The 26,770-nt window shown below is 30.4% G+C and overlaps 2 protein-coding genes across 2 annotated transcripts; both read left to right on the forward strand.

Annotated features, from left to right (window-relative positions):
- The first annotated feature begins 1,928 nt into the window (after nucleotides 1-1,928).
- On the forward strand, nucleotides 1,929-11,418 carry LOC133669908 (phenylalanine--tRNA ligase beta subunit, cytoplasmic-like). Its single transcript, XM_062090237.1, has 19 exons — nucleotides 1,929-2,012; nucleotides 2,105-2,214; nucleotides 2,305-2,434; nucleotides 2,515-2,630; nucleotides 2,723-2,789; nucleotides 3,264-3,305; nucleotides 4,643-4,684; nucleotides 4,934-5,010; nucleotides 5,738-5,864; nucleotides 5,940-6,107; nucleotides 7,613-7,741; nucleotides 7,840-7,941; nucleotides 8,087-8,221; nucleotides 8,403-8,477; nucleotides 8,943-9,050; nucleotides 9,866-9,961; nucleotides 10,047-10,130; nucleotides 10,752-10,840; nucleotides 11,082-11,418. Exons 1-18 carry the CDS (start codon nucleotides 1,929-1,931, stop codon nucleotides 10,818-10,820), a joined length of 1,761 nt encoding a protein of 586 aa, XP_061946221.1. The 3' UTR covers nucleotides 10,821-10,840; nucleotides 11,082-11,418.
- Nucleotides 11,419-18,758: 7,340 nt separating this feature from the next.
- LOC133670262 (histone acetyltransferase type B catalytic subunit) lies at nucleotides 18,759-22,448 on the forward strand. Its single transcript, XM_062090790.1, has 10 exons — nucleotides 18,759-18,999; nucleotides 19,096-19,137; nucleotides 19,610-19,719; nucleotides 19,886-19,954; nucleotides 20,086-20,124; nucleotides 20,207-20,283; nucleotides 20,384-20,480; nucleotides 21,149-21,230; nucleotides 21,336-21,496; nucleotides 21,596-22,448. The coding sequence occupies exons 1-10, from the start codon at nucleotides 18,921-18,923 to the stop codon at nucleotides 22,229-22,231; spliced, it is 1,392 nt and encodes a 463-aa protein (XP_061946774.1). The 5' UTR covers nucleotides 18,759-18,920; the 3' UTR covers nucleotides 22,232-22,448.
- Nucleotides 22,449-26,770: the final 4,322 nt, after the last annotated feature.

Consider the following 26,770-nt stretch of genomic DNA (forward strand, 5'->3'; position numbering starts at 1 on the left):
CATTTAGATTAATTTATATATTTTTTAATTAATTTTATAAATTCTAAAATTATTAACCATGTAAATTTTTATAAACTATTATATCAATAACTATACAGTTCAAAACTTAAAACTACAAAAAAATAAAATTTTCATCCCAAACTTTTATTTTTCAAGTGGTTGTACATTTTGCCTTAAAACTGCCTGTAATTTTCTATCCATTTGACAAATCAATCATTGTGAAAAATATGCAGTCAATCTAACTCGATGTATTCAAATTTTTGTCAACTCTATCTAATTGGACTAAATTGCATTAAATTATATGCATTCACTGAAATAAATTTTAAAAATATTATTTAAAAAAATACGACAATATGCATTCAACGAAACTTTTAAAAATAAATTTAAAAAGTGTTTAAGAATTTTTAGAAAAACTCAAGACCCTCAATTAAATTGTGTAAGAAAATTAATACAATTTGGTCTTTCAGAAAAAAAAAATCACGGTTTATGAAAATGTCAAGAAAATAAAAAACTAAATAACAAAAGATATTGAAATTCAATATATATATATATAATAAAAAAATATGAAATTGACCTGCCATTAATTTATTTCAATAAATAATAAAAATTAAAAAATCCTCAAACAAAAATAGAAATTTTGCACCATTGGATTGTTTGTAAAAGATAAGAAAATTGATAAATTGCAATTTAAAAAAAATTGAAAATTTTCAAAACACTCTACAAAAATGTTAATTTTTAAGAGATAAAAAATAATGTTCTTAAAAATCTTTGATATTTTTATTTACCAAACATTGTAAAAAAAATTAATGTCTGATAATTCAAGAAGTGTTTTTATTTATTAAATATTTTAATTTTTCCAAAGATAATAATTTTTTTCTTGATTCTTTGGAAATATTTTAATGATTGAGTGATATTGGAATTTTTTATTTCTTAAAATTAAAGATTTTTTTTAAATGTATGATTTTTTAATTCTTCAAACATTTTTTGATTATTATGTTTTTTTTCTTTAGCATTTCTAAAACAATTGAATAGCTAATCAATTTAATTCAATTAGATTGAACTAGCTAATATTTGCAAATATTTTGATAAAAGTTCTTAAGAGAGATTTATTTGCTGAGTTAAATCAAATTTATCGATAATATGAAAGGTTCCAATAAATTTTATAATATTTAAATTGTAATTAGTGTAATTAGTTATTCAATGAGGTCCACTTTATGAAAATAAATAAATTGGAGAGAAAGAGATACTAGATGAATATATTTTTGTTACTTTTGATGGGTCATGAAAATTTTATTTTCTCTTTCACTTGTGTATGTCTCTTTATTCGAAATAGATTCAATTGAATAACTAACAGGAAGTTATTAGTTTGAATATCATAAAATTTGTTATCAGATTAAGAAAACATAACATGCTCGGGCCTCCAAACAAAAGTCCCCGTCACGCAAGTATGAGGCAAGCCACGCATATTAGCCTTCTAAACTTTTTTTTTTGTCTCCTGCTAGTGATTTTTTTTAAAACAGTAGCAGGCAAAAAGTCATCTATTGCAACAAATGATTAAAAAAACATCAATTATAAAACATTATTTTGACCTAAACACTCAAAGATTTAAATAAACTCATTTATGCTTTTTAAAAAACCTAAAAGAGTCAAAATAAAAAATCAACTCGAAACTAAAAACCTTCTCGAGATTAAATATATTTTTTCAGACAATCTAAAAATAAAATAAGAGCTTATTGGAGCTATTTTTATTAAATAGAACTTGTAGTCACTAAGATCAACTATTTTGATAACCAAAATAATTGTTAACCAATATTTTTTTTTTCTATCATCGAAATGACTTTCTTTCTCCTAACACAAACTAAGAAAAAAAAAAACAAGAGATGATGTTTTGGATAAAAAGTGAAATTTACAAAAAAAAAAATAGTGGGATGGAAATTGGGTATGGTGAGACTAGAAGGACCAAAATCAACTTTTTTTTGTGCTTCAAGTTCGGCATCGAGCTCGACGATGTGGTGAGCCCTCCCTCCCTCTTCTAATTTTGTTTTGATTGATGATGTTTCGAATCCAAAATCAATCAATCAATTTGACTCGATGATGATATCAGACAACTGAGAAATCAATTATTAGAAAAGAGAGGCACTTGGATGAAGAAGATGGAGGAGTTGGTGATGACGATGGAGAAATCATCTACAAAATTGAAGTTCCTGCTAACAGGTAGGTTCGGTTTATCTATATTTATATTTGTATTATATAAACAAGAAAAGATTGTGATAATATCCTTCTGTTTGATTTATATATCCTCAGATATGATTTGCTCTGCCTTGAGGGGATTGCCCAAGCCCTCCGCGTTTTTAACGAGGAGCAGCAGACACCAACATATACACTTGCCAGCATTCCCAAGGACTCAATGCTTAAGATGCATGTCAAACCACAAGTATGTTCTCTTTTATTTTCTTTTTCCTAATAGCCACAAGCATGCTTGGAGTAATTTTGGCATCACATGGCCTGCTGCAGACATCCTCGATTCGTCCCTTTGTTGTTTGTGCTGTTCTGAGAGATGTTACATTTGATGAAGCTAGTTACAACAGTTTCATTGATCTTCAAGATAAGCTTCATCAAAACATCTGTAGGTAGTATTAATATTCTTGTCTGAATGCTCTTTTATTGTTTTTATCCCTCTCCCTCTCATAATACTCACATCCATTGTTTTCATATGTTTTAGGCGAAGAACCCTAGTTGCAATTGGGACTCATGACTTGGATACACTACAAGGCCCTTTCACTTATGAGGTGGGCTCAATATCTTTGGAATCATCTCTTTTCACATGCATTCTGTATTGTCTATAATGTGATGTAATACTGCAAGTCTGGAAGAAGAGGACCACGCAACTCATTTGGCCTGTGCTATAATTATAGTATGCGCAGTAGATGCTTTTTGTAAGATGGGAATGTTTCAACACTTTTGCAATGATGTTTTTATTGTGTCCCGTTATATATGGATAAGTGGCCTTTGGATATTGTCTACTGCAACTTTTTATGTTTTTTCTTTTTTCCTTTCTCTGCCGGACTAAATATTGGTCTTGTAGCAGTATCTTTTCTCTTTATGGATACAATTGTTTGTTGCAAAGTTCATTCATGTAGGTTTTGCATGTCTCCTTGATAGGTTTTCTGACTTTCATTTGCTTCTTGAAAATCAGGATTGTTTTATGAGAACTGAAGGAATACATACTAAATTATAACATGTTTTATGCGCTCATTTTTCAGGCTTTGCATCCCAAAAGCATTAATTTTGTGCCACTGAAACAGGTAACTTGTGCTATAATATTTATTTTGTGATTTGTATGTTTGAATGTATTCCCATTTGCACTGCAATGGTGAGTTTTGGCCATGTCACAAGAAAATCAGTTTATACTAGGGGGACTTGAACTATAAGCCTGTCCTTTTCTGCCCCTTTGCTTAGTTTTATAGGTCTTTTTCTGAATGTACTTGGCACCATTTAGTAGGATTGTGTTAGTTATGCCTTGTTTCTTATATACTCTTGTTAAACATCTTAGTGTGCTTTCACACCAATATTGTCAAAGGCGAAAAGCGCTAGAAGGCGCCAAGCCTATAAAATGCCCAAGGTGCTAGGCGCGCCCCCAAATGAACCAAGGCAAAATGCTATAAATTAAAAAAATATTATATTATATTATATAAATCTAAAATATATACCTTCCCAATTAAGATTAGATCATTCGAAAATCAAAAGAAAATATAAAATACCATAACATAGTCATATAAAGTTATATTTTTCACCCTTATAACAAAATAAGATAATTTAAAATAGTAAGTAGCCAAATAGATTAAAAAAAAAAATCAAATATCATCATCATTATTCATTAATCTTCAAAAACATCTCCATCCATGCTTTCCTTTCCTTCACTTGAATCCTCCATATCCTCTTTTTCATGATTATAATCGAAATCCTTATCTCTCAAACTATTTTGCAAATGTTTAGAAAAAATTAAAGTATTAGCTGTACAAATGTGTTGTTCTTCGACTCCCACCATTGAAAAAGAAAGTGTGGTTGGTGTTTCTCTTCTAAGTGTACTTCATTGTCTGTTTGTTTCCCACTTTAATGATTTCTTTAATTTTTTGGTACCCTAATCTTTGTTTTTTACAGAAACAACCTTAATTTGTTTCTTGTGGTATATTAAAAAAATAGACAAATAGGTCAAAACATAAATCATTAAAAAAAATCCAATAGAAACGGAATAACTTCAAGCAGGCGCTAGCCTTAGCGCCTTGCACCCACTCACAAGGCACTCGCCAAGGCGACTCCTCATTGAAATCCAACGCATGAGGCTAATAAAGGTGTTGAGGCTTTGCCTCACCTAGACCGCCTAGGCGAGTGCCTCTTGACATCACTATTTCACACACAACAAATACCTGGAGAGAATGTGCATGCTTTTGGAGTTAGAAATCTATCCAGACAGTCTTTCTTAACCTTATTTCACATTTCATGGGAGCTTCCTTGTGTTTCTTTTGTTGGCTAATTTTATTGCTGTCTTATTGTCATCTGCTTTGTGCTTTACACTCTCAGTGCCATAAACATTTATGACTGACTAATGGTGATTTCTTTGTCTTTGATTCTCGTAATTTAGGAGAAAAGCTTCAGAGCTGATGAACTGATGGAGTTTTACAAGGTGATTTGGAAATTATGGTGTCTTCATTTTGTTGTCCATTAGTGATGTTTTCAAGTTTTGATATTGCCTTTATATTGTTTGTTTTTCTAATCCTTGAACAACTGTGGTGTTGATGGTTCTAAGCCTATCCTTTGTGAATGATTTTCTTGTAATACGCAGGAGTTTGCGAATTAAATTGTATGCTAGGTGCAAAAAATGCAATTATGCCTTTTTGTCTTGCTATGGGTTCTAACAATATTTTCTTGGCAGTCTGATATGAAGCTGAAGAAGTTCTTACAAATAATTGAGAATTCTCCAGTGTTTCCTGTCATACATGATTCTAAAAGGTATGAGTAAGTTTCTCGATAAAATCAAATCGTTATGATTTTGTAGTTTCTTGCCTGTCAACCTATTGATTTGTTATTTAGTTTTAGTTCCTTTTATTGAATGACATCTTTTCTATAATTTGATATAGTGTTCAGTTGCTTTATATACCCCTGGTAAGAGAGATTCCATCACCCTATGGAGGATGTGAATGCACAAGAGTTAGATTTCCCCCGCACATCACTCAATTCTTTAGATTTCCCCTGCGCATCACCAAATTCTGGAATTAGGGTGCATCCGTAGTTTTCCTTTTCCAATTACTTGCTTTGGCTTCATCCTTGTGCATTATTTGTATCTCTATTTTAGTTTGTGCCCCATTTTATTTTATGATATCTTGTCAAGAGAGGGCACAAATTTGAGTCAGATACAGATGGGGCAGAAACCTTATGTTTTATTTGTATATATGTGGAGTTCAATGGAATTGATTTTTTGAAAAATGAGCAACCCAGCCTGGTCCAATTTTCTTAGGGGGGCAGGGCAAGGCAGATATCAGCAATTACAGTGACAATAGTCCTCTTTTTTTCATGTGGTTGTTTCGATGAGATATTTTAGGTTACTTATTGACACATTTCATTTGATCATTAAGTATGAATGTCGTGCTCTTTTATAGCCTACGGCATCTCTCTTTTGTGCTTTAAGAAATGCAAGTTACTGCCTGTATATATATGCATCTCATGTTTCTTTCTGCAGAACTGTTTTATCTCTACCGCCAATTATTAATGGTGCACATTCGGCTATCACTCTGAAGACTAAGAATGTTTTCATTGAATGCACAGCCACTGATCTGACAAAGGCCAATATTGTTTTGAACACGATGGTAAGAGACTGAAGTTCAGGTTTCTTTTTCACGGTAATTTTTAGATTTATGTACACATTTTCCTTGTTTTCTTAGGTAACAATCTTTTCAGCATATTGTCAAAGAAAATTTGAGGTGGAGCCAGTTGAAGTGATATATTCTGATGGGAGGTCATTCATTTACCCTGATTTATCTGTCTATAACATGGAAGTTCCTCTTTCATATATTACCGGCTCAATTGGAGTCTCTTTGGAGGCAGAAAAGGTATTGTAATTCCTGTTGTTCCTACACTTGTTACTAATTTTGTGCACATGCTTTCATTTAAATTTAAATGAAGTGCTGCTCCATTTGATTTCAGCATTTTCATTGATTAAGTGATGTATCATAAGTAAACCAATTCTGCTTTTGATCATATTAGGCTTTAATTTGAAGATAATTGATGGTGTTGAGTTTACTCAATTTCCTGAAGCAAAGGACTTGTGTGGATTGTTCAAATGCACAAAGCTTTGAAATGGACAGCACATTAAGAAAGATCACGACTTTGATTTTCCTTCAATTTGCAAATTTGCTCAATGATACCTTGAAGTATACTTGCATCTGGCTTTACCAGAGAAAAAGAATTACTGATCTGAACATGATTTATTGTACTTACAGTGTTTGATTTCAATGAGCAGGACTATAGTTTAACTTTGGATAGTTTTCAAGGAAATGCAAGTTGGTTCCTTGCATGTAAGTTGATAACTGATGGTAGCATGTTTAACTTTAGGTGATACTTGATGATGCAGAACCACCTGCCACTGAATTCTAGACTGCTTATTTTAGGAAGAAGTTTAGGATTTTTTTATTTTTTTTAGTCTATCAGTTAGTCCTGTTCCTAGTGGGTTTTTTTTTGGATTAGGTTTGGTATTCCTATTTTCTAGTTGCTTTGATGCTAATAAATAGTGCCCTGGTTAGACATTCAAGATGTAGGGACAAAGATCGATTGATCAAATAAATTGAGTGCTCAGAGACTTAGTTTTCTTGGATTGTGTTAATTTGCCATTCACTTGATTCTCCATAACTTTGTTTACAAGTTATATTAAGAGGAGAATATAGTTGGGGCAGCAATCAGTCGTGGATTACATCTAGTTTATTTGAGAGTCAGTGGACTTCTAGGGAAGTCATCTAAAGTTGTTTTAGCCATTTAAAACAGAGCTCAACAACTGCTGTTGTTTGAGGTGTAATTTTATGTGTTATCAGCATCAAGGAAAAGGAAAACAGATGTTGAGGTGGTGAAAATAATTGAATTTCTGATTAGTTTTAAAAATTTATTTAAGTTATCTGAAAGCAGTTGAAATTTAAGAATTGTTAAGCTGTGTTCAATCACAGGGCATGGATTTTGATGTTGATTCATTCTTGTATTCATTAACCATCCACTGTTGTCATTTACCTGGTAATTTTGGTAAGAATATTAAGGAACGATTTTCATTTTTTTTCCCGATTATCATATCGAAATTGCTTCTGTCTTGAAGAAACCATCTCTTATCAGGGGATGTTGTACAGCACATGTTTTCTGTCGTTGGATGTTGTACTGTACATGATTTCTGTCGTTGGAAGTTCTGCACCTGATGGGTATATTAGCCCTCTAGCATGCTTTCTTCTAGGATTTTCTGTCAGCTATCTGTTTATCAATTATGGCATTGCTGACACTATTCCCTTGTGTCTGTCCATGCAAGAAAGTCTGAGATAGCAATAGCATTGTTTTGTATTTTTTTTCCTTTTTCATTCAGGTTACTAATTTATTAAACCGGATGCAATTGCGTGCTGACCATTCTGTACTTGATGACAACAAATGCAATATCAATGTATCGGTACCTCCAACAAGAAGTGACATTCTTCACCCTTGTGATGTTATGGAGGTATACAACAATGGTTACTATTTTTTTCTGTGTTTATAACATAGCCAATTTGCATACTTTTCTTTTTGCGAATGACAAGGCATCCACTGTCTTTCAAGGACGTTGCAATTGCTTATGGGTACAATGACATTCCAAAGAGAAGGCTCCCATCAATGAAGCCACTGCCCTTGAATCAGCTTGAGGATCTTATCAGAGCAGAGGTACTAAAAGGAGATCTCTCTCTCTCTCTCTCTCTCTTCATGTTATTGCTTTGCTAGCATTTTCTTATTGTGGTTTTTATTATTCTACTTTGATTTCCATGGGCTATTTTATTATTTATTTATTTATTTTGTCTGTAATTTCTAGATTGCAATGAATGGGTTTACAGAGGTCTTAACATGGATTTTATGCTCTAATCGAGAGAATTTTGCCTTGTTAAATCGAGAAGATGATCGATCAAGTGCAGTGATTATTGGAAATCCCCGTTCCTCAGATTTTGAGGTTTGTAATCCAAACAAGCATGCCTAAATGGGCAGAAAGTAATTGTCTGAATTGCTATTTTGGTTCCTATGTCTGTGGTTTAAATAATCTTTGCAGCTTTTGCATGCTACCTATTTTGGCATATCTATACATAATATCTTCACCTCTTTTTCAAATTTTAATTTCCTGTACATTTCTGTAGGCTGTCCGAACAAGCCTCATGCCTGGTGCTTTGAAAATTATTGGACATAACAAAGACCATCCTAAGCCAATCAAGGTACTTATTTCTGGTTCTTGATAGTCCTTGTTATTAGAGAATTGTATATTTCTTACACTATTTTGACAACTCGAATGCATAGATAATTCTACTAATCTCTGGAGTATGCTCAAATATCTATCAAGTATGATAGTGTTCTTGATACTCCGTGGCAATACTTTTTACCCTCATTGGTAGGAGGAAGTTCCTTCATCTAACAGAACAACTATCTAGGGTGCAATTTTTTTATGCATGTCCAAGGGTGTTTGGTTAATGCATCGAGTCCAGTTCATTGCAAAATAGAAGTTTATACTGCTATTTTTATGCGCACATGTGCACATCCTCCCATTATGTCGCTGGTAGCTGCTATATCAATGAGAATCAATAATCTTTTTTCAGGTGTGATAATTTGTTCCTGCTTTTGGCAGGATATATGTATATATATGTGTGTGTGGATAACTTCTCATGTTTGAAATTGGCCAATAGATTTTTGAAGTGGGTGATGTAGCATTTTTGGATGAGAGTAAAGATGTTGGTGCAACTAACCGTCGCCATCTTGCAGCTCTGTATTGTGGCACTAACTCAGGATTTGAGGTATAGTTTGTTATGTTGTTGAGCTTCATTTCCAATCTTGTATGGAATGGCTTCATTACAAGTTTTTGAATGGTTATTATCTGATACTTCATCAATTCATTGATTTTATTTCCTTGGTATTCTTTTTTTTTGATATCTTGCCACCCATTAAAGATCTCTCTAGTTGATTTTCTTATTTGAAGGCATGGCTTTTGCCAAACAATATTCAAATTTGTATGCTTTTGTGCAGCAATTATCTAGCCTAAGGATTAAGTGTGATTTCGGTGTATAGGTAGAGGGTCCAAAATCTAATAATTGCTGGGAGACAAGTGTTTCTCTAGCTATAATTAGGAAGCATAAAGTATCTTCTGCTTAGCAAATTTTAAATTTCTTGTTTATTTTTTTATTATTCTAAATGGTAGTTGTGTTTTTACTCGAGAGTCAAACTCTATTGGTGACATCAGGCAGATTTCAAACCCATAAATATGCTTATAATATTCTAATTCCAGCTGCACAATTTAATGAATAAAGTTGCATCCTATATCTCTAATTTCTTGCACAGCGTGAGGCTTTAATAAATGGATTTCTTTCATAATGCTACAAGCCTGCAGTTAGTCATCCTTTCCCCTTTATCATTCAATTTTTACATCAAATCTGATGTCAATGTCTAAATTCATAAATCCAAAATCCTAAGACCACACTCCATGAAATTCATCCGAGGACTTTTCCTCTATTGTTCTACATCCAGCAATTTTGTCTCTAAATTTTATTAACCACGTACAGAATTTATAGAGTCTAATAAGTTAAATGGATGACATTTTAAACCGTGTTTGCAGCTTATTCATTCCTTGTTGGACAGAATTATGGAAGTGCTGGGAACCCCTTTTGTGCCAATCGGTGACAATACAGGGTACTACATACAGCGGTCAGATGTAAGTATTTCCTGTGCTGCCTATTGTTTTTGAGGTCATTCTGGCATTATTGGTTATGACAACCCTCATTTGTTATTTACTGAAGGCACCTGAATTTCTTCCCGGTAGACAAGCTAGCATCATTTACAAAGGGAAGCATATTGGTGATTTTGGTATTGTGCACCCCCAGGTATCTAGTGATCTCATACCTAGAAGTTTTATTTATTAGCACCATGATATTTCATAACAATAGTCAGTAACAAAATATAGTCTCTTGTTGGTGTCAATGTGTTAAAATCTGAAATTTCCAGTAAACTTTATTGATTGTGCCTTTCTTTATCCATGAAATTGATTATTCTATTCTTGAATTTTTTACTGATTGCTATGTTGGACTCTTTAACAAATTGTTATATACAGTTGCACAGTGCTCCAGAAGTGATTTTTAGTGAAAACAGTGACTTGTAATTTCTGTTGTCCATACATTTGTGGAGAATATTTTATATAAATTGGTAGTCTTTTTGGTGCTGGCAGCGGCTGTTTATTAGGGTTGGGTGGTGGTGAAAAGTATTGTTTTAGCACCGTAATCTATTTTGGAATTTAAGCTTTATTTTATGTCGGCATCAACACTATAAATGAAAAATGAATTTCACAACTGATTTTACATAACAGATGGCCAGTGGCTATGCGGAATAAATTTGTCATAGAAAAGTGTTCCTTTCACAAGTTACATTCAATTTCCTGCCAGTTCACTTTTTCTATGACTCCTTTTGTATGGTTTAAACATCTTTCTGATCAGCAATAAATTACTCAGGTCTTGAACAACTTTGTCATTACGGATCCATGTTCCTTCTTGGAAATTGACATTGAGCATTTTTTGTAAGGTCTACGGTGACAACAAATGTAAGTAACGGTCCTTGTTTCTAGTATAACGGTCCTTGTTTCTAGTATTCGTTTCCTGAAAGCATAAAATTCTTTCGAGCAATGTTACACTTGTCCATACTTGTGGGTGCCTGACATCTATGAGCTGGGCTTAGCATTTGCGCACCAGGATCTGCAAATGCAGGCACACCAATTAGCTCGCTGGCCCCCTTATTTCTTGTTATTTGTAAGTGATCCGTTATTTTTCCTCTTGAGCATGCAGGTCAGCTGGTGATCTGGTGCAGTGGCTTGAATCTTGTTTTGCCTGAGATGGCGATTACTGGCCTAAAATCTGGAGAGAAATTACTGGCCTACACCTGCGAGTACATTGTTTTCTTTAGAGTGTTCGTTTTCCCAAGACAATGAAACTATCGGTATTGATTATTTAGACAATTAAAACTCAGATTTTGATGTGAAATATCTGCTGATGTTTTCCTTAGCTAGGTCTTTTCGTTTCATGTTCTGATTTTTCTCAATATATGTGACTAGAAATATAAAATCAGTACTGTAGTTTGTAGTTTGGGTTGAGATGATTGTTTGAAAGTATTTATATTTTTCCATCCTGAACATTGCTTTTAGATAAGAAAATACTTAGAAAGATAAATTATGCATATAGGTTATATTTTTATTATATTTATTATCCATGGTGTAAGAAAATTAGATATTTATTTTTAATTTATCATGTTTTGTGTGGTAAATATTGGTTTGTCTTGGGTTGTGAGTAGTGGTGGTTTTAGATTTAGTTTTTTTCTTCTAAAATAGTGTTTGATAGTGTGGTAGCGGTTGCTTTTCAAATAATTTTTTTTGCTGAAATGCATGTTAATGATGTTTTTTTTAAAAAAAAAAATTATTTTTGACATTAGCATATTAAAAGATTCAAAACGTATAAATCATATTAAATTTTAAAAAAAATAAATTTTTTAACAATGTTGTTTATACCGCATTTCTAAATATAGTCTATGAGCAAATCTTTGTCAAACAAATTTTAAGAGTTATCACACAAGCTAAGCCCACCTTGGGTCAGGTCGACCCTAGGGCGGCGGGTCTTGTAATTATGGGATGGGTAGAACTAAAATGCATACAACGATTTTTCTTTTCTCTCTCTTTATTTATATAAATTACGCTACATGTTATTTGTTTTTTCATTCCAGTAAAAAGAAACTACAACTAATAACTTAATTCGGGGTAGAGATAGAAAGTAGCTACACAAATCAAGCTAAATATGGGTGTCCAATGTTACAAGTCTTAAATATAAAGAAAGGGTTTATCATCCCATGTATCTGTCGGGTAAATAAGTAGAAAAAAAAAAGTAAATAATTTCTTTCTAAAATATAATAAGAAATTTACTTGAAGGCTAAACATGATTTTTAATAAAATTATAAAAATAATTGAAAAAATAAATTATGAAAATTTCAAAAAAAAAACATTTGTTTTCTAATTCAATTTTTAAATATAATAAGGAATAAGTTAGCAACCTCCTTTATGATTTTTAATATAAATATTTTTTTAATGAAAAATTATATACAACTAATCTTAATGATTAGATGGAGATTTCTCTCTCTCTAATATCTATTAACTTCTTAAGTTACAAAATATATTAAAAAATTTAGGATTTCATTGTAATAATCTATAGTATTAAAAACAATTTTTTTTAATTTTATTTTTAAATATTTTTTTCAATCACATTGTTCTGTGACTAATTTCTAAAAAATGGCCAAGGAAAGAAATTCCAACAATAGAGAATCAAAGTGCAAAACAAGGAGAAATCACATAGCCAATCTTAAATTTTTGCGAAAAGTACTTTTAAGTTTGTCTATTTTTATTTTTTCATTTTCAGTCCTTATAATTTTTTGAATTTTAGTTTTGATGTAAAAGTTTATTTTATTCATTTATTTTATTCATTCTTCAGTCCATGTATGTGATATATGAGACATAAATTTATTGATTGATCATATTCTAATGATAAAAAAAAAAGGTTGATCTTAGTGTCAACAAGTTCCATTCGACGATAAGGGTCACATTAAGATGTTTTTGTTGGGTTCCCGAAACACATACACACTAAACTTATTTACAATGGAGTCACACTTGAGTAATTATTTCATTTTAATTTCTGACCAATGGTTTTTGTGTGTGTGATTCATTGGGTTCTTGATAAATTAGCCAAAATATAAATTACAATTCTAAATAAAATAGGATTAAATAAATTAATTTATTATTATTTTAATAATTGGTTGATTTATATTTGAAAATTAAGTATAATATTTAACAACCTTTCATGATCCTTCAAATATTAGAAAAGTCGTTAGAGATTTTGCTTGACCTTTCAATGACCTGTTACTCGATGTAATTATTATTCATTCGTCAATAATTTCTGATTTATATATTATAACATATAATGTGTTTACTCTGTCAAACCATGTTTGTTCTCAATACTATAGTCATTGATTATTTGAATAAGATCTGAAACTCTTTCCAAATTTCATCTCATTTTGCAAAAGGATTTATAATCAATACTATTTGAGAACAAATGAAACATTTCCTCTAATTCACCTAGAAAGATAAATCATCTCTTGATTACTTAAATACCTGCATATAGTTCATGTTATACCTAATCCATTTATTACCCTTGATTAGAACAATATGTAAAAAGATCAAAGCATAACATTTCTTATATAAGATAACATAGTAATCTCAAGTATAAAGGTCACACAACTGTCACTGGAATTTTTCCATAGACACATATGATCTCTCCACATGGAATTCTCATGCGGGTCATTTGAGCGTACATGTCATCTAACAAACACCTACATATTACTTCTAGGCATCCCGCATATCTCAGCTTATGAGAACAATTACTTCCTTTCATAAAATAAAGAAGATAATATGTACAAGTTTGAACAATTCTAATTAATATTCAGTCTTAATAAAACATTTACTATGAACATTTTAGAAACAATGTTTTAATGTAATCGAAACCTCATAATTATAACAACTTGATAACTTCTTTTGCAAATTACTTTTGTCCTGATAACTTTATTTTTACTTTAAGTTCATTAATAAAATATTTGATCAATATTAGAAAAAAATAAATTAAATATATTTATATGAACAAAGTTGATGCTATATGTACCTAACCAATTAACTACAAGGCATATACACAAACAATTTTTTAACATTCATCTTGCCTGAAAGAAGTCTTTCAAGGTCAAAAGAGAATTGTTTACTAGTTTAATTGTGTGTTTTTTGACTGGTTGAGTTTTTGAATTGATAAATTGGTTTTTTGATATTTTAAAAGCGTTTATTAGTTATCTTTAGGTGAAAATAGACATTTTACTATAGCAATTCACAATACCTTTTTTTCAATTTCTTTCTAAAACTATTTTTTTTCAATTGCATTATTCTATGTCCAAATTAATGCCCAATTTCTAAAAATTTATTAAGGAAAGAAAAATTCCAACAAAAAAAGATCAAAGTATAAAATAAAGAGAAATCAAATGGTCAGTCTCAAATTCATGAAAACATACGTTTAAAGTCTACCTCTTTTTATTTTTATTCCTTTTCAGTTCCTATAGTTTTTAGAATTTTAGTTTTCATTCAAAAGTTTATTTTATTTATTTTTCAGTCTCTGAATATGAGAGAGGAAAAAAAAAGTCGTTTATTGGCCACATTCCGATGATAAAAAAATTGATGGTGGTGTGAACGAGTTCTATTCAATGAGGGGAGCCCATTAATGTGTTTTTGAACATTAATCTTGTCTAAAATAGTATATCAGGATAAAAAAAGAAAAATCTTACCGGTTTGATTTTATATTTTCCACCTTTTTTAGTACTTTGGGTTGACAAATTTGTTTTTTGATGTTCCAATGATATCTATTATGTGTTTTTAGATGAGAATAAGTTCAAAAATGAATTTTTAGATAAAAAAAAACAATCTCTCAATTTTTTAACTACCATTGTAGCCATCAAATTTTAGGTAGGTAGACAATAGGTCGTTAACCACTTCTATAAGGAAAAAAAAAGGGGCAAGTATAGGGTTTTGCCTTGCATGCTGGTGTGCTAGCTTCTCTAATATGAGCCAAGCATATGACCCTTTTTTAGCTTTGATTTTTATTTATTTTTTATTTAAATATAATTAATTAAAATTGATTAATTAAGCACATGTGTGGGATACCCAACCTAACGAGTATTTAGTTTTAATTGAGATTATTTAAAATAAATTGATTAAACAAAATTTTATGAATTTTTTAATAGAATATCATTTTATTTTTACTTAGTTTATGAAGAAGATTGCAACATATATATATATATATATATATATATATATATATATATATATATATATATATATATATATATAGGCATTCTTTTTATGCAGCCTTAATTTTTTCCTTCAATTTTATTCAATCTCTTGCCCATATTTGTCTTTTTTATTATTATTTTATTAAATAAAAAATTGATTCTAATAAATAAAGTTGTTAAATACAACTAGATTTATGACTGTGTTTTGAGACCATATATTTTGATTCATAATTATCTTTCAACTTTTCAATTTAGTCTTTAATTAAATATCATTTGGTTTTTACTTCGTTTTCACATAAGATAATATTTTTTTCTAATATTAGTATGTATTTTTTTGTGCAATCTTGCATAATATTTTTTTTCCTTTAATTTTATCCAATCGTTTTTATGTGTATGTCTATTTTAATTATTATTTGATTAGATAAAAAGTTGATTATAAAAAACTAAGTTATTAAACATTTAGTTGTAAGATCAATTATTTTCATCTATATTTATCTTTCAGTTTTCTAATTTAGTCTTTGGTTATCTTTAACATTTTTATTTATTTATCGACACATATAATTTTTATTTTATTTAATTAAATACATGTATCTGCCTTTTGATTTATGATTATAATAGTTTTTTCTTGGTATCAAAAAACAGTTGGAAAAGCCCATGTATTTATTTTTTTGTGTTGAATTTTTTTTATTCAATCCACAATGAAGCGCGAACCAAGTAGTTAGTTAATTACTTAATGACAACTCATTGATTTTTATTTTTTAAAAAATATATATTATAAATTGTCAAACTTTATACGTAATTTCTTGTAAATAATACTTTTTTTAGATAACCTTTATTTTCCTGGGAAATGAAATTTAATATCTTTATTAAATTATCTTTAGTAATCGGTAATATTTACATATATAATTGATAGTTTTAGAATTGCAATTTTTTATTTGTAAATTAGCAATATCAATTATTGAACATTTAGAATTTATGATTTTTTTCGTTTTTCCTATTATATGAATAATAATTAATTTAGTGAGCATTCTTTTTTCTCTATTAATTTATTTCTTCATATAAAGATTTTAAATAACGTATATAAAATTTAGGTTATATTCACGATCCAAAAAATGGAAATTTCCTCAATAAAAAATGAAGCAACTTGAGGGCCCTTAACTAGAATTCACTAGTTAAATTTCTTTTAACGACGTTGTTTCGGATTAAAAAAATTGAATGTACAAAAAATCTGAGTAATTGTTTTTAATTACTGAGTCGGATTAAAAAAATTTGAACAAAAAAAATTGTCTAAATATTTCTAACATGTTTTTTAGTTGAAAAATAAAATTAATCATGAACTCAAAATGTAATTCATACATTTAATAAAATAAACTGAGTAGTTTTATGCCTAAATAAATGCTAAATAAAAAACTTTAATGTTAACAAAAGACTACGTTAGGAAGTTGAGAGACAAACATAAATAAAAATAATCAATCTAAATGAGTGTTAAATGACTAGACAAAACTCAACTTGAATTAAAAAATATTTTAAGATGTCATTTTTTTTTAATATTAAGATAATGAAATCTCATAATAACTTTGATCAACTCAGGTTAATTTGTTAAATTTGTGATTTAAATCATGAATTCTGATTGAGTTTAACAACTTTTTTAAAACTATATTTTTTTTTAATCATGTGATAGCTAAAATTGACACTCGTATGGAAAAAAACAAAAAAAACAAAAAAAAAAGTTTTATAAAAAGAATGCTTTTTAATTTTTTTTTAAAACATTTTTATAATCTTATTTGGAAAACACAGTAAAAATCAAATATTATAGATAAAATTGCTCATACTGAAGAAAACAAAAAAAAAATTATGATAGATTGAATAAAAAAAATGTTTTTTAATTTTTTAAAAAACATTCTATAATATTATTGGACAATACAATAAAAATCAAATGATATTTTAAAAAAATAGATCTTTTGTAGTAGACGATGCTTCACCCCTTACTTGAATTTCAACCACCAAAAAGGTGCTTGTAAAAATGAGGGAGTGTTTTATGATCTAAAAACTTATTTTAAACTTGTTTTTATTTAAAAAAAATTAATAAACACCTTTAGAACACCATAACTAATAAATCAATCAAATAACCCAAAAAACTATTAAAAATACAAAATTAAACCTAAAAAACCCCACCGCAACACTAATCTACTTTTCCCCATAATATATAATTTTAAAAACATCTCAATGACCCTTCTCTTGACAAGAAAAATAGTTTGACATTAAATTTAACCATTTTATCAACAAAAATTGATAGATTAACCACTTTTTTTCATCTCCATGATTTGTTAGCAACTTTTTTCTCATTCTTCTCTCCTATCAAGGATACACTAAAAATTAAACAAAATAAAATTTTGGATTAAAATATTTAATTGTAAAAGTAAAGAGACCGTAAACAAAATTTGCCACAATCCCAAGCAAAGAGAACTCCCTGAAAGCACCGACAGCAAAGTGCTTTAAAAAATGGCTGACATTTCTTTCTTTTTTTTTCAATTCTGGCACTCTAATTTTTAATTTGTTGTGAAAAATTAATATATATATATATATATATATTAAAAAAATCTAGTATCACTCCAACATTAAGACTTTCTTTCAAGCCTAAATGGACTAAATAAAACAAAAAACTATATACTAAAAATATATTAAAAGACCTTAAAAAAACAAAGTCATTGTGCAAAACCACACCAACTTATCAGTGCATTATTTGTGAAATTGCGATCCCTTTTAGATTTTTCTTTAATCTATAAGGCTGTAATCATATGGTAAAAAATAAATTATAAAAAACTGATTTTTAATAAGCCAATATTTAAAAACTAAACACAAAAAATAATTGAAAGAACATAAAAAACCCCAAGTTATGTTATTCAACTTGTTAACATGGTTATTAAACTCGGGTTGACCTGGCAGGATAAGCAAAACTTGGAAAAACCCGGTTGAGACTAGATTTCTTTGACTCGCTGGATTAACCCGTGACTTGGCAAAACCCAGCTAAGATCAATTTTTTTTTCAAATATATTTTTTCTCCTAGCTAAAAACTCATCTTTTTATATATTTTTTTAGTTGGTTATCAATCATTTTCAAAGTTCATTATATAAATACTAGAAGAATATTTTATTTTTTTTAATATGAAATTTGAAGTCTTTTAGTATACTAAAACTCTATGTTTACAAGAAAAAAATTATGTTATTTTAATATGAGGTAAAAAAATCTTTTTAATTAAAATACTTCAATTTAAAAAAATAACATATTAAAATAATATTTTTTAAATACCAAATATAAAATCTTTTAAACTTCATTATTTATAATATATATAACTCATATTCACATGAATTGTTTCTTAATTTTTTTCCTTGAAATATTAAAATTTTAAATAATTTTTTAATTTTTTAAAATTAATTCAAGTTCACCTAAATTAATTTTTATAATCTAAAATCTAATTTTTTGATCGGATAACTATGCTTCTCAGGGCATGAACAATGAAACCAAGACTCCATTTGGATTTCTTCTTAATTCTTAATAATAACAAAATCCAATCGTAGCATTCCAAAAACATAGAATCCCTGTCTTGTCAGCTCGCGTGACACTCACACGCGCACAAATTCGCTAGCTACAGGGGATAGATAAAGCCCTAATCCAGACTATGTGTCATTTGTACGGTATAATTTCCCGCCTAGTCTCTCCCATTTCCCGCTCTCAAAACCCTAACCCACCCGCTATCAGAAGAAATGGGGCAGAAACAACAACCCACCGCCGATCCAATCTCCGAGCCTAAGAAACGCCGTCGTGTTGGCTTCTCCAATATCGGTTAGTCAATTTCTCATTAACTTTGCTCACTGGTTACCAACTCTTTCCAGTGATTTTTGCTTAATTTAGTGATATTTGTGTTGATCTTTGATGCAGATGCTGGAATCGAGGCCAATCAGTGCATCCTAATTTACCTGGGTACATTATAATCAACTTTTAAGGTTTTTTTTTTGGGAATTTTATTCTACTTATAACCTGTTTGGCTGGTGTCATTGACTCGTTTTTGTTTACTGGGAAAATGTACGAGCAGAGATGCAATTTTCTTTTTGTTATATTAATTTTAGGAAAAGAATACAACTATTAAGAGTTTTTTCGTTCCTTTGTCCTTTCTCTTTATGGAAACTTCGGGAATAAGCTTTGTTCTTGCTCGAGCATTATTAAGTCATTATTAGAAATAGTATCAAGCAGAGAATTGGACAGGTTTTTGCTTGTTTGATAAATAAAAGATTCATGACTTTGAGATGGCTGCATACTTGAAGAGTTATGCTCGTGATGATTGGTTTTCTGTGTAGTTGCATTTATGGCACCCTCTGAAATTTTGGATTTAGTAATTTATTATTTTTTTATTCTTGTTTTGATTTTCATGTGTACTTGATGATCGGTATCTTAGTTTCTAGCAAGGAAGAAGTGGGTGCTTCACACAGTTTTCGTATTAGTCCAGTTGACTTGAATAGCTTTTTTGATGAGGATGGGAAAATCTACGGTTACAATGAGTTGAAGGTAATGCACATTTTCACTAGATTGCTGCTTACCAGGGTTTTGCATGTTGAGCATGTTATTTGTGTTAACTATTTACCATCTGCACACACTCAAGTTTCAATACAAGATTATTTCTCTATGCTACCATGTTTTGTTTTCCAATTTTGTTCAATATCTTTGTATACAGATAACCATCTGGGTTAGCAGCGTATCATTCCATGCATTTGCTGATATTAAGTTTCAGAGCACATCTGATGTGAGTAATGACATTCTTGTTATTCAATATATTGAGTAACTTGTGTTATCGATCAGTTTAGTTTTGAGGGTGGTTCTAGCTTTATGTTCTTAAATGGAATTTTACTGAGTGCTGTGATTGTATGTTGTTAGGGGGGGAAAGGTATCACGGATCTCAAATCATCTCTTCAGGTATACAATGACTGCAATGCTACTGCTTTTCTTCATTTCTTATGTCATTGGGGCCTGCTGATTGGTTTGTTGTTACCCACAGAGAATTTTTGCCGATACTCTTGTTGACAACAAAGATGACTTCCTTCAGACATTTTCAACAGAGAGTCATTTTGTTAGGTGCTTTGTTATGGTTATATTGTGCACATCTAACTCAAGCTTTTATTTAGTCCTTGCACTGCTGTTTGATTTATGATTTCTATATTTTAAATGTTTGCAGATCCATTATCTCAGATGGAGAGATATTGCAACACAAAACCTCCAATGGACATGTTGATTCTAATAGTCATTTAGGGACAGCTATTTCAGATGTCGAGGTACTTGATTTCATATTCAGCTATTAAAGTTTTGTTTATGGTTAGAGTGGCTTGTCTGGAACCTCTTATGTTGAGTGGGGGAATGCAGAAAAACCCTAAACTTCATTCTTGGGTAATTTATTGGGGAACTAGGTATTTAATAGAGTTTGATTTGGATAATATCTGCGAATGATTGCAATTTGATTTTAGAGAATTATGAAATGAAAAGTGGCTGGAACATTACAATGCTCGTTTGGTTTTAGATCTGATTTGAAGTAGATTGTGTGCACAATTCAGAAAGAATGGGAAGGATGTAGATCAGGGGAGATTAAACAAAGGAGAGAACTCTCAAGGCAGAGTCCCCGTATACAATCATAATTCCTGAAATTGTTGCAGTTCCCAGATTGTTCCTGTCTTTGAAATCTATATTAAAAGCACAGTGCTTTTATGACTAGCAGACAAGAGATATATAAAAGATTTATTATCAGTCCAAAAAGAAAAGGTCCTTTGTTTTCATTACCTTTGTCTCAGTTCTATTTATTTGGCGGGGAAAGAGGGTGTTATGGGGCTGGATGCTGACACTGGAATAAACAGTTTCTAGTTCTATTTGCATCTTTTTTCCTAGTGTATTTTGTAGAGGTTTGCTTGAAAGAGATGGCTGTGGTTACTGTTCTTTCCTGCTTTGTCAGGTTGTTCGCATGGTTATAGGAAATACAGCTGCTGGACACCTATACAGTCGCCTGGTTCCTCTTGTTCTTCTTCTTATCGATGGTAATTCTTTACTGGCGTTGGTCTGTCGAGGAATATGCTATTTTTATTGTTTCCTTCCTTGCTGTCCAGGTGTTTGATTCTGAAAAGTTGTATTTTCTGACTCAGGTAGCAATCCCATTGATGTTGATGATCCAGGATGGGAATTGTATGTCCTAATTCAGAAGAAAAGTGATGAACATGGGGATACTCAACATAAACTGTTGGGTTTTACTGCAGTGTATCGTTTTTATCATTACCCCGACAGCACACGTTTGCGGCTCAGTCAGGTTCATTTTCTTTTATTTTAATACATCAGTGGGGGAGCAGGTAAATACACTTCATGTGACTTTCTATAGTAAATTGATGAGATTTTCTATTGATGGCAGATATTGGTGTTGCCTCCATACCAACACAAGGGTTATGGTGGTCACCTTGTTGAAGTACTCAGCAATGTTGCCATATTGGAAGATGTTTATGACTTGACAGTTGAAGAACCATTAGATTACTTCCAACACGTGCGCACCTCTGTTGACATAAAACGTCTCCTTCTCTTTGCCCCAATCCAAGATGCAGTCAATTCAACTGTTTCGTATCTAAAACAAGGAAAACTGTCAAAGAAAACCCATGTGCCTTGTTTTAACCCACCTGTAAGTGCAGTTGAAGATGTTAGGAAAACCTTGAAAATCAATAGGAAACAGTTTCTTCAGTGTTGGGAAGTTCTAATTTATCTAGGTCTTGATCCTGTTGACAAGTACATGGAGGATTTTGTGGCGATCATCTCAAGTCGTGTGAAGGCTGATGTCTTAGGGAAAGATTCTGGGAGCAGTGGGAAACAAGTGGTTGAAGTTCCAAGTGATTATAATCCGGAGATGTCATTTGTAATGTTCAGGTCACAGGACAGTGAAGCTGCTCGCGTTTGGATGGATGAAAACCAGACAAATCAAGAAGAGCAACTCCAGCAATTGGTAGATGAAAGGGTCAAAGAGATAAAATTGATTGCGCAGAAGGTGCATCATGTCTAAACTGTTGAAGCATTCTATTGTATTGCCCCCCCTCCTGCGACGCTGATGCATCTGCCAGAAATTAGAGCTTAGGGTACTAGAGGCTCCCAAGCTGTATGTTGAAGCTGGACTGTAAACGATTAGCTGTAGTTTTTGGGCTTATAATCTTTTTCATGTACTATATTGGGAGACAAGTTTTCCATCCATATAGTTATGCTGACTTTATTGCTTTGGGTTCTGTTTGGCAGATGCCGTGGTGTTTATATATATATATATATATATATATATCCAATTGCGAAAAAAGAAATAAAAAAGAAGAAAATAATGCTGTCATAGTTTAACGTCTCTCGCTAGCCATGTCTTTGTGATATAGAGGAAGAGGAGCATGCTGTTCCAAGTTCCAACCTTGCAAATTATTCTCAACTAGGGGCTGGTCTGATGATACGAACCCATTTGGAAAAGGAGTGTTGAGGGAATGTGGGTGAGGTTTTTGTGAAGAAAATACAAATCCAATAATGGATTCAGTCCAGAGAGATGAAAGGGAGAGGACATAACAGGGAGAAGCTTTATTAGAAAAATAGAAGAATGAGAGAGAGAGAGAGAGCGCTGTCTTAAAACATTTTCTCTCAAGCTCAACCACTTGTACACTTACAGAGTCATCGGTCTTCTGTCAGTTTGAGTCATCGTACAATGCAATCTGTCAAGGATGTTTGTTTCTTGACTTTTTTAAGCTACTTTTATTTATGTCATGTAAGGAGGCTAACCTTTTCATATGCCTGCATCATGTCCAGGGCCTAAAATTAACTGTGTTCGGAGGTGTGTTGGGGCTGTTTAAAAAATAAAAACATATTAAAATATTTTTTTATTTTATTTTTATTTTTTATATTAGAACAACTACTTAAAAAACATTCCACTTGAAAAAAGTAAAAAAGTGTGTACACTCACACTACACTATGAACATGTCTTTTTTGTTTGTTTGTAAGAAACGGTGGCTACACATAACAATTGTGATTTAAAAACATAAAAAAACTAATAATTTAGGTTATAGTCATGAATGAGTTTAATAAGTTGGTTTTATTTTGATGAGATATTAAAAAAAAGACAATGATAGTAAATAAAAAAAAGTATTTATATAAAAAAAGAAAAATCATGATAACTTGAAAAAAACATTTGAAAGCATGAATTGGAAAATAAATAAACAAAAAATCCTAGCTCAAGTAAACCTGAAGTATTGTGATAGACATGTAACCTGGATTAACTTATAAAACCCATGGTCGAGGTCATTAGATCAGGAAAACTTGATTGAAAAGGAATTGAAGAAAACCACAAAGTCATTTTAAAAAAAATTACATTGAACGATGAAATAAAAAAAATAAACCAAAAAAAATGTTGACTTGCATTAACTTCTCAAACCCGTGACCTGGATCTTTATACCGGAAGCACCATACATAGAAAAACCGAGAAGCCCAATCCCTAACAAATCAAACATTGAAGGATAAAATTGAGGGAAAATCAATTACATAAAATGATCTAAAATAAAAAAATGATAATTAAAAGAATGAGGGTGAAAATAAAAAAAAATAAATTGGAGGCCAACTAAATTTTTTTGATTGAAGGGTTAAATTGAAAAGAAAAATAACTTTAACAAAAAAAATCAAAAGAATGAGGACTAAATTGAAAACAATAATACACCATAAACTTGGATTGAATGATGAAATTCAAAACCAATAAAATTTTTACAAAAAGATCAAGGAAAAAAATAATAAAAAAAAATAATATAGGACAAATTGAAATTGAAAGGCTAAATTGAAAACAAATAAAAATTTCACAAAAGAGCCAAGAATAAAAATTAAAAATAAAAAGAATAAGAACTGAAGTTGAAATACCAAAAATAAAGAAGACTAACCTGTAATTTTTAGGGAGGCAAGAAAAAAAGGGTTCACCAGGTATAAACCGCTTCACCGCAGCCAACGCACACCGCACTAAGAGGAAGAGGACACGATCGCTCTTTAAACAACATGGATGAGGGCAATTTTGGCCATCGAATAGCGCCACATGTGTCGATTAAAGTGTACGGATGCCTCCCACTCGCTGATATATGGACCACACGCCCTAACAACCTTTTCTATTTCAATATTAATTAATATTGATTAAAAGACTAAATTACCCTCGATAAACCAAGAAATTACAAAAAAAAAACAAATTGAAAAGACAAAGATGAACCTGGACCAAAGGTAAGTTTTTTTCTTTTTTACTTTAAAGGCATTTAAGTAATTTAACAGTTAATTGAAAAGTAAAAATCCAAAATTGCTCCTACATGCTAGGGATTTGTTTTTCTCCTTGGGAATTTTAGTCTTTTTATTATTTATAACAAAATAAAACGACCTTACTACCCCATCACCAAATCAAATTTTGTGGACTGAAAGGGTAAAATCATAACTTCATTGTTGAATTTATGAATATTGAACTACAATGAATATCACTATTTGAACCCCTTTTTTTTTTAGTTTATTTGTTATATTTTGCTCAAGAAAATTAAGTCATGACCCATTAATAGGGCATGATAGTGATCATCTCTACGTTAATTTTAAGTATGTCATTTTCTAGTTTGATATTAAAATTTTAATATTTTTATGATATCCCCCACATAAATACCATTTACATTCAGGTGCTTGCACACATTATAATCGAACAAAGGTCGAGTTCAACTGTTAGACTAGGTATTCAATCGAATGTTTAATGTGTCACCATTTAATTATATTAATAAATTTATTTTTACTGTTGAATGTTTGTTCAGCCTCTAAATCAAAGCTTTCTAGCAAATGTCTATGACTAAGTGTCCAATCATGAGAAACAACAAATGTAGACCTAAAAGCAGCTCCAAATTTAGGAGCATAAAGTATTATTTCATCACTAACATCATCATCAATATCAATATAATTATCAACATCATTATCAATATTTACTATCATATTCGAGTCTAACATCTCATTATCTTCATTGTCACTAGCTTCAAAATAGTCAAATCTATGCTGATAAGTGAAAGGATTGTCAAATATATTATCATCAATCATTTGTAGCAAATCACCCAACAATAAACTGTTTTTCCCTCTATTAACTGACTTTGAAGAACTGACAGATTGTGTGGACTTATACATATTTGACCAGAAGTTAGGACATATAAAGTTTTTGGTCGACTACTCGTATACAATACCATTATGTTCAATCTATTTTGGATGAAAGAATCAATTATTATCTTAAAACTTCCATCATATATAATTGGTACAAGATAATACCAATGTTCATCAATTTGAAACCTCTAAGTTATTTCAATATCATTATAATTCCACCTAAGTTCATGACAAATAGTTTATTTCATTTCCACATATGATATGCCTAAATTATCATTTAACAACAAACTGCTCCTGTCATTGTATGTGATACTACTGTTCATAGCAGGAACAATAACGTCATAATAATATAACATAAATATGTTATAAGACATTATATATATATATATATATATATATATATATATATATATATATAATTGGATTATGATCAATTGGATGTAATTTTATCTAAATTGCATTACCCCATACCCCTGATTGTCAAAATTCATATCAAATTCAAACAAATTCTCAAAATTTAATGCAATGCGTTCTTGACCAAAATTAAACATCGTTCATGATATCAAATCTAGTTGATATTTTCATGCTCAATTGCATGAAATCAAATCCAAATTCAACTTATTTATAATTCAATGCAACATGTAATTCATCATAATTCTACTAAATTCATGCTCTATTGCATGAAATCATTAAGTGTAGTTGATAACATTATTGGTTGATTACATGTTGCATTAATTCTTATTTAATTTAACTTATTTTCATGTTCAACTATATCAAATTAATCCTAATTGATGCTATTCATAGCTAATTTATCATTAATTCAACAGATCCTAAATCCAACATAAACATTAAACAATGATTTCATTTCAACTAAACCAAACATGAATTCATAGAGATGTAGTATATTTACATTGCTTGTAGGACTAGAAAAACAATTGGGACAATAGGGGCAACGACGATGACGACGACAGATTTTGAAGAGAAAAACACCATAGGATGTTTGAAAACTAAGATGAGTTTGATTTTTTTATGTTTTAAGAAAAAACAAGTGATTGGTGCGTTTTTTTTTTTATATAGAGAAAGGGTGTGGGCATAGGTTTTTTGAGAGAGAAATGTTACATCTATCTATATTTTTAAATTTGGAAAGAAGTTTAAATTTTACAATATGATATGCTTCTAAAATATAATTTCTTAAGTTATCACACTTTAAAAGTGCGATAATTATTTTATTACGCTTGAAAATAATGATATTTATCACCTATCATTTTTTTAAAGCATTATAAAATAAAAATATATTAATTTACCAAAAAAATTTCAAATGTTATTACGCTGCTAAAAATCTTAAGTTACTATACTAATTCAAAAAAAAAATCACAAAAAAGGACTTAAGCCAGGTGGGCAGCCAGCATGCAGCATCTCTTATCGAAAA

Source organism: Populus nigra, chromosome 12 (genome assembly GCF_951802175.1).
Source record: "Populus nigra chromosome 12, ddPopNigr1.1, whole genome shotgun sequence".
NCBI classification, from domain to species: Eukaryota; Viridiplantae; Streptophyta; class Magnoliopsida; order Malpighiales; family Salicaceae; genus Populus; species Populus nigra.

Coding starts and splice junctions, on each gene's coding strand:
- LOC133669908 (XM_062090237.1), top strand. CDS start 1,929: ATGGAAATTGGGTATGGTGAGACTAGAAGGACCAAAATCAACTTTTTT. Junction 9,051..9,865: donor GCACTAACTCAGGATTTGAG/GTATAGTTTGTT, acceptor CCGTGTTTGCAG/CTTATTCATTCCTTGTTGGA. Junction 9,962..10,046: donor ACTACATACAGCGGTCAGAT/GTAAGTATTTCC, acceptor TATTTACTGAAG/GCACCTGAATTTCTTCCCGG.
- LOC133670262 (XM_062090790.1), top strand. CDS start 18,921: ATGGGGCAGAAACAACAACCCACCGCCGATCCAATCTCCGAGCCTAAG. Junction 20,284..20,383: donor ACAGAGAGTCATTTTGTTAG/GTGCTTTGTTAT, acceptor AAATGTTTGCAG/ATCCATTATCTCAGATGGAG. Junction 21,497..21,595: donor CACGTTTGCGGCTCAGTCAG/GTTCATTTTCTT, acceptor TATTGATGGCAG/ATATTGGTGTTGCCTCCATA.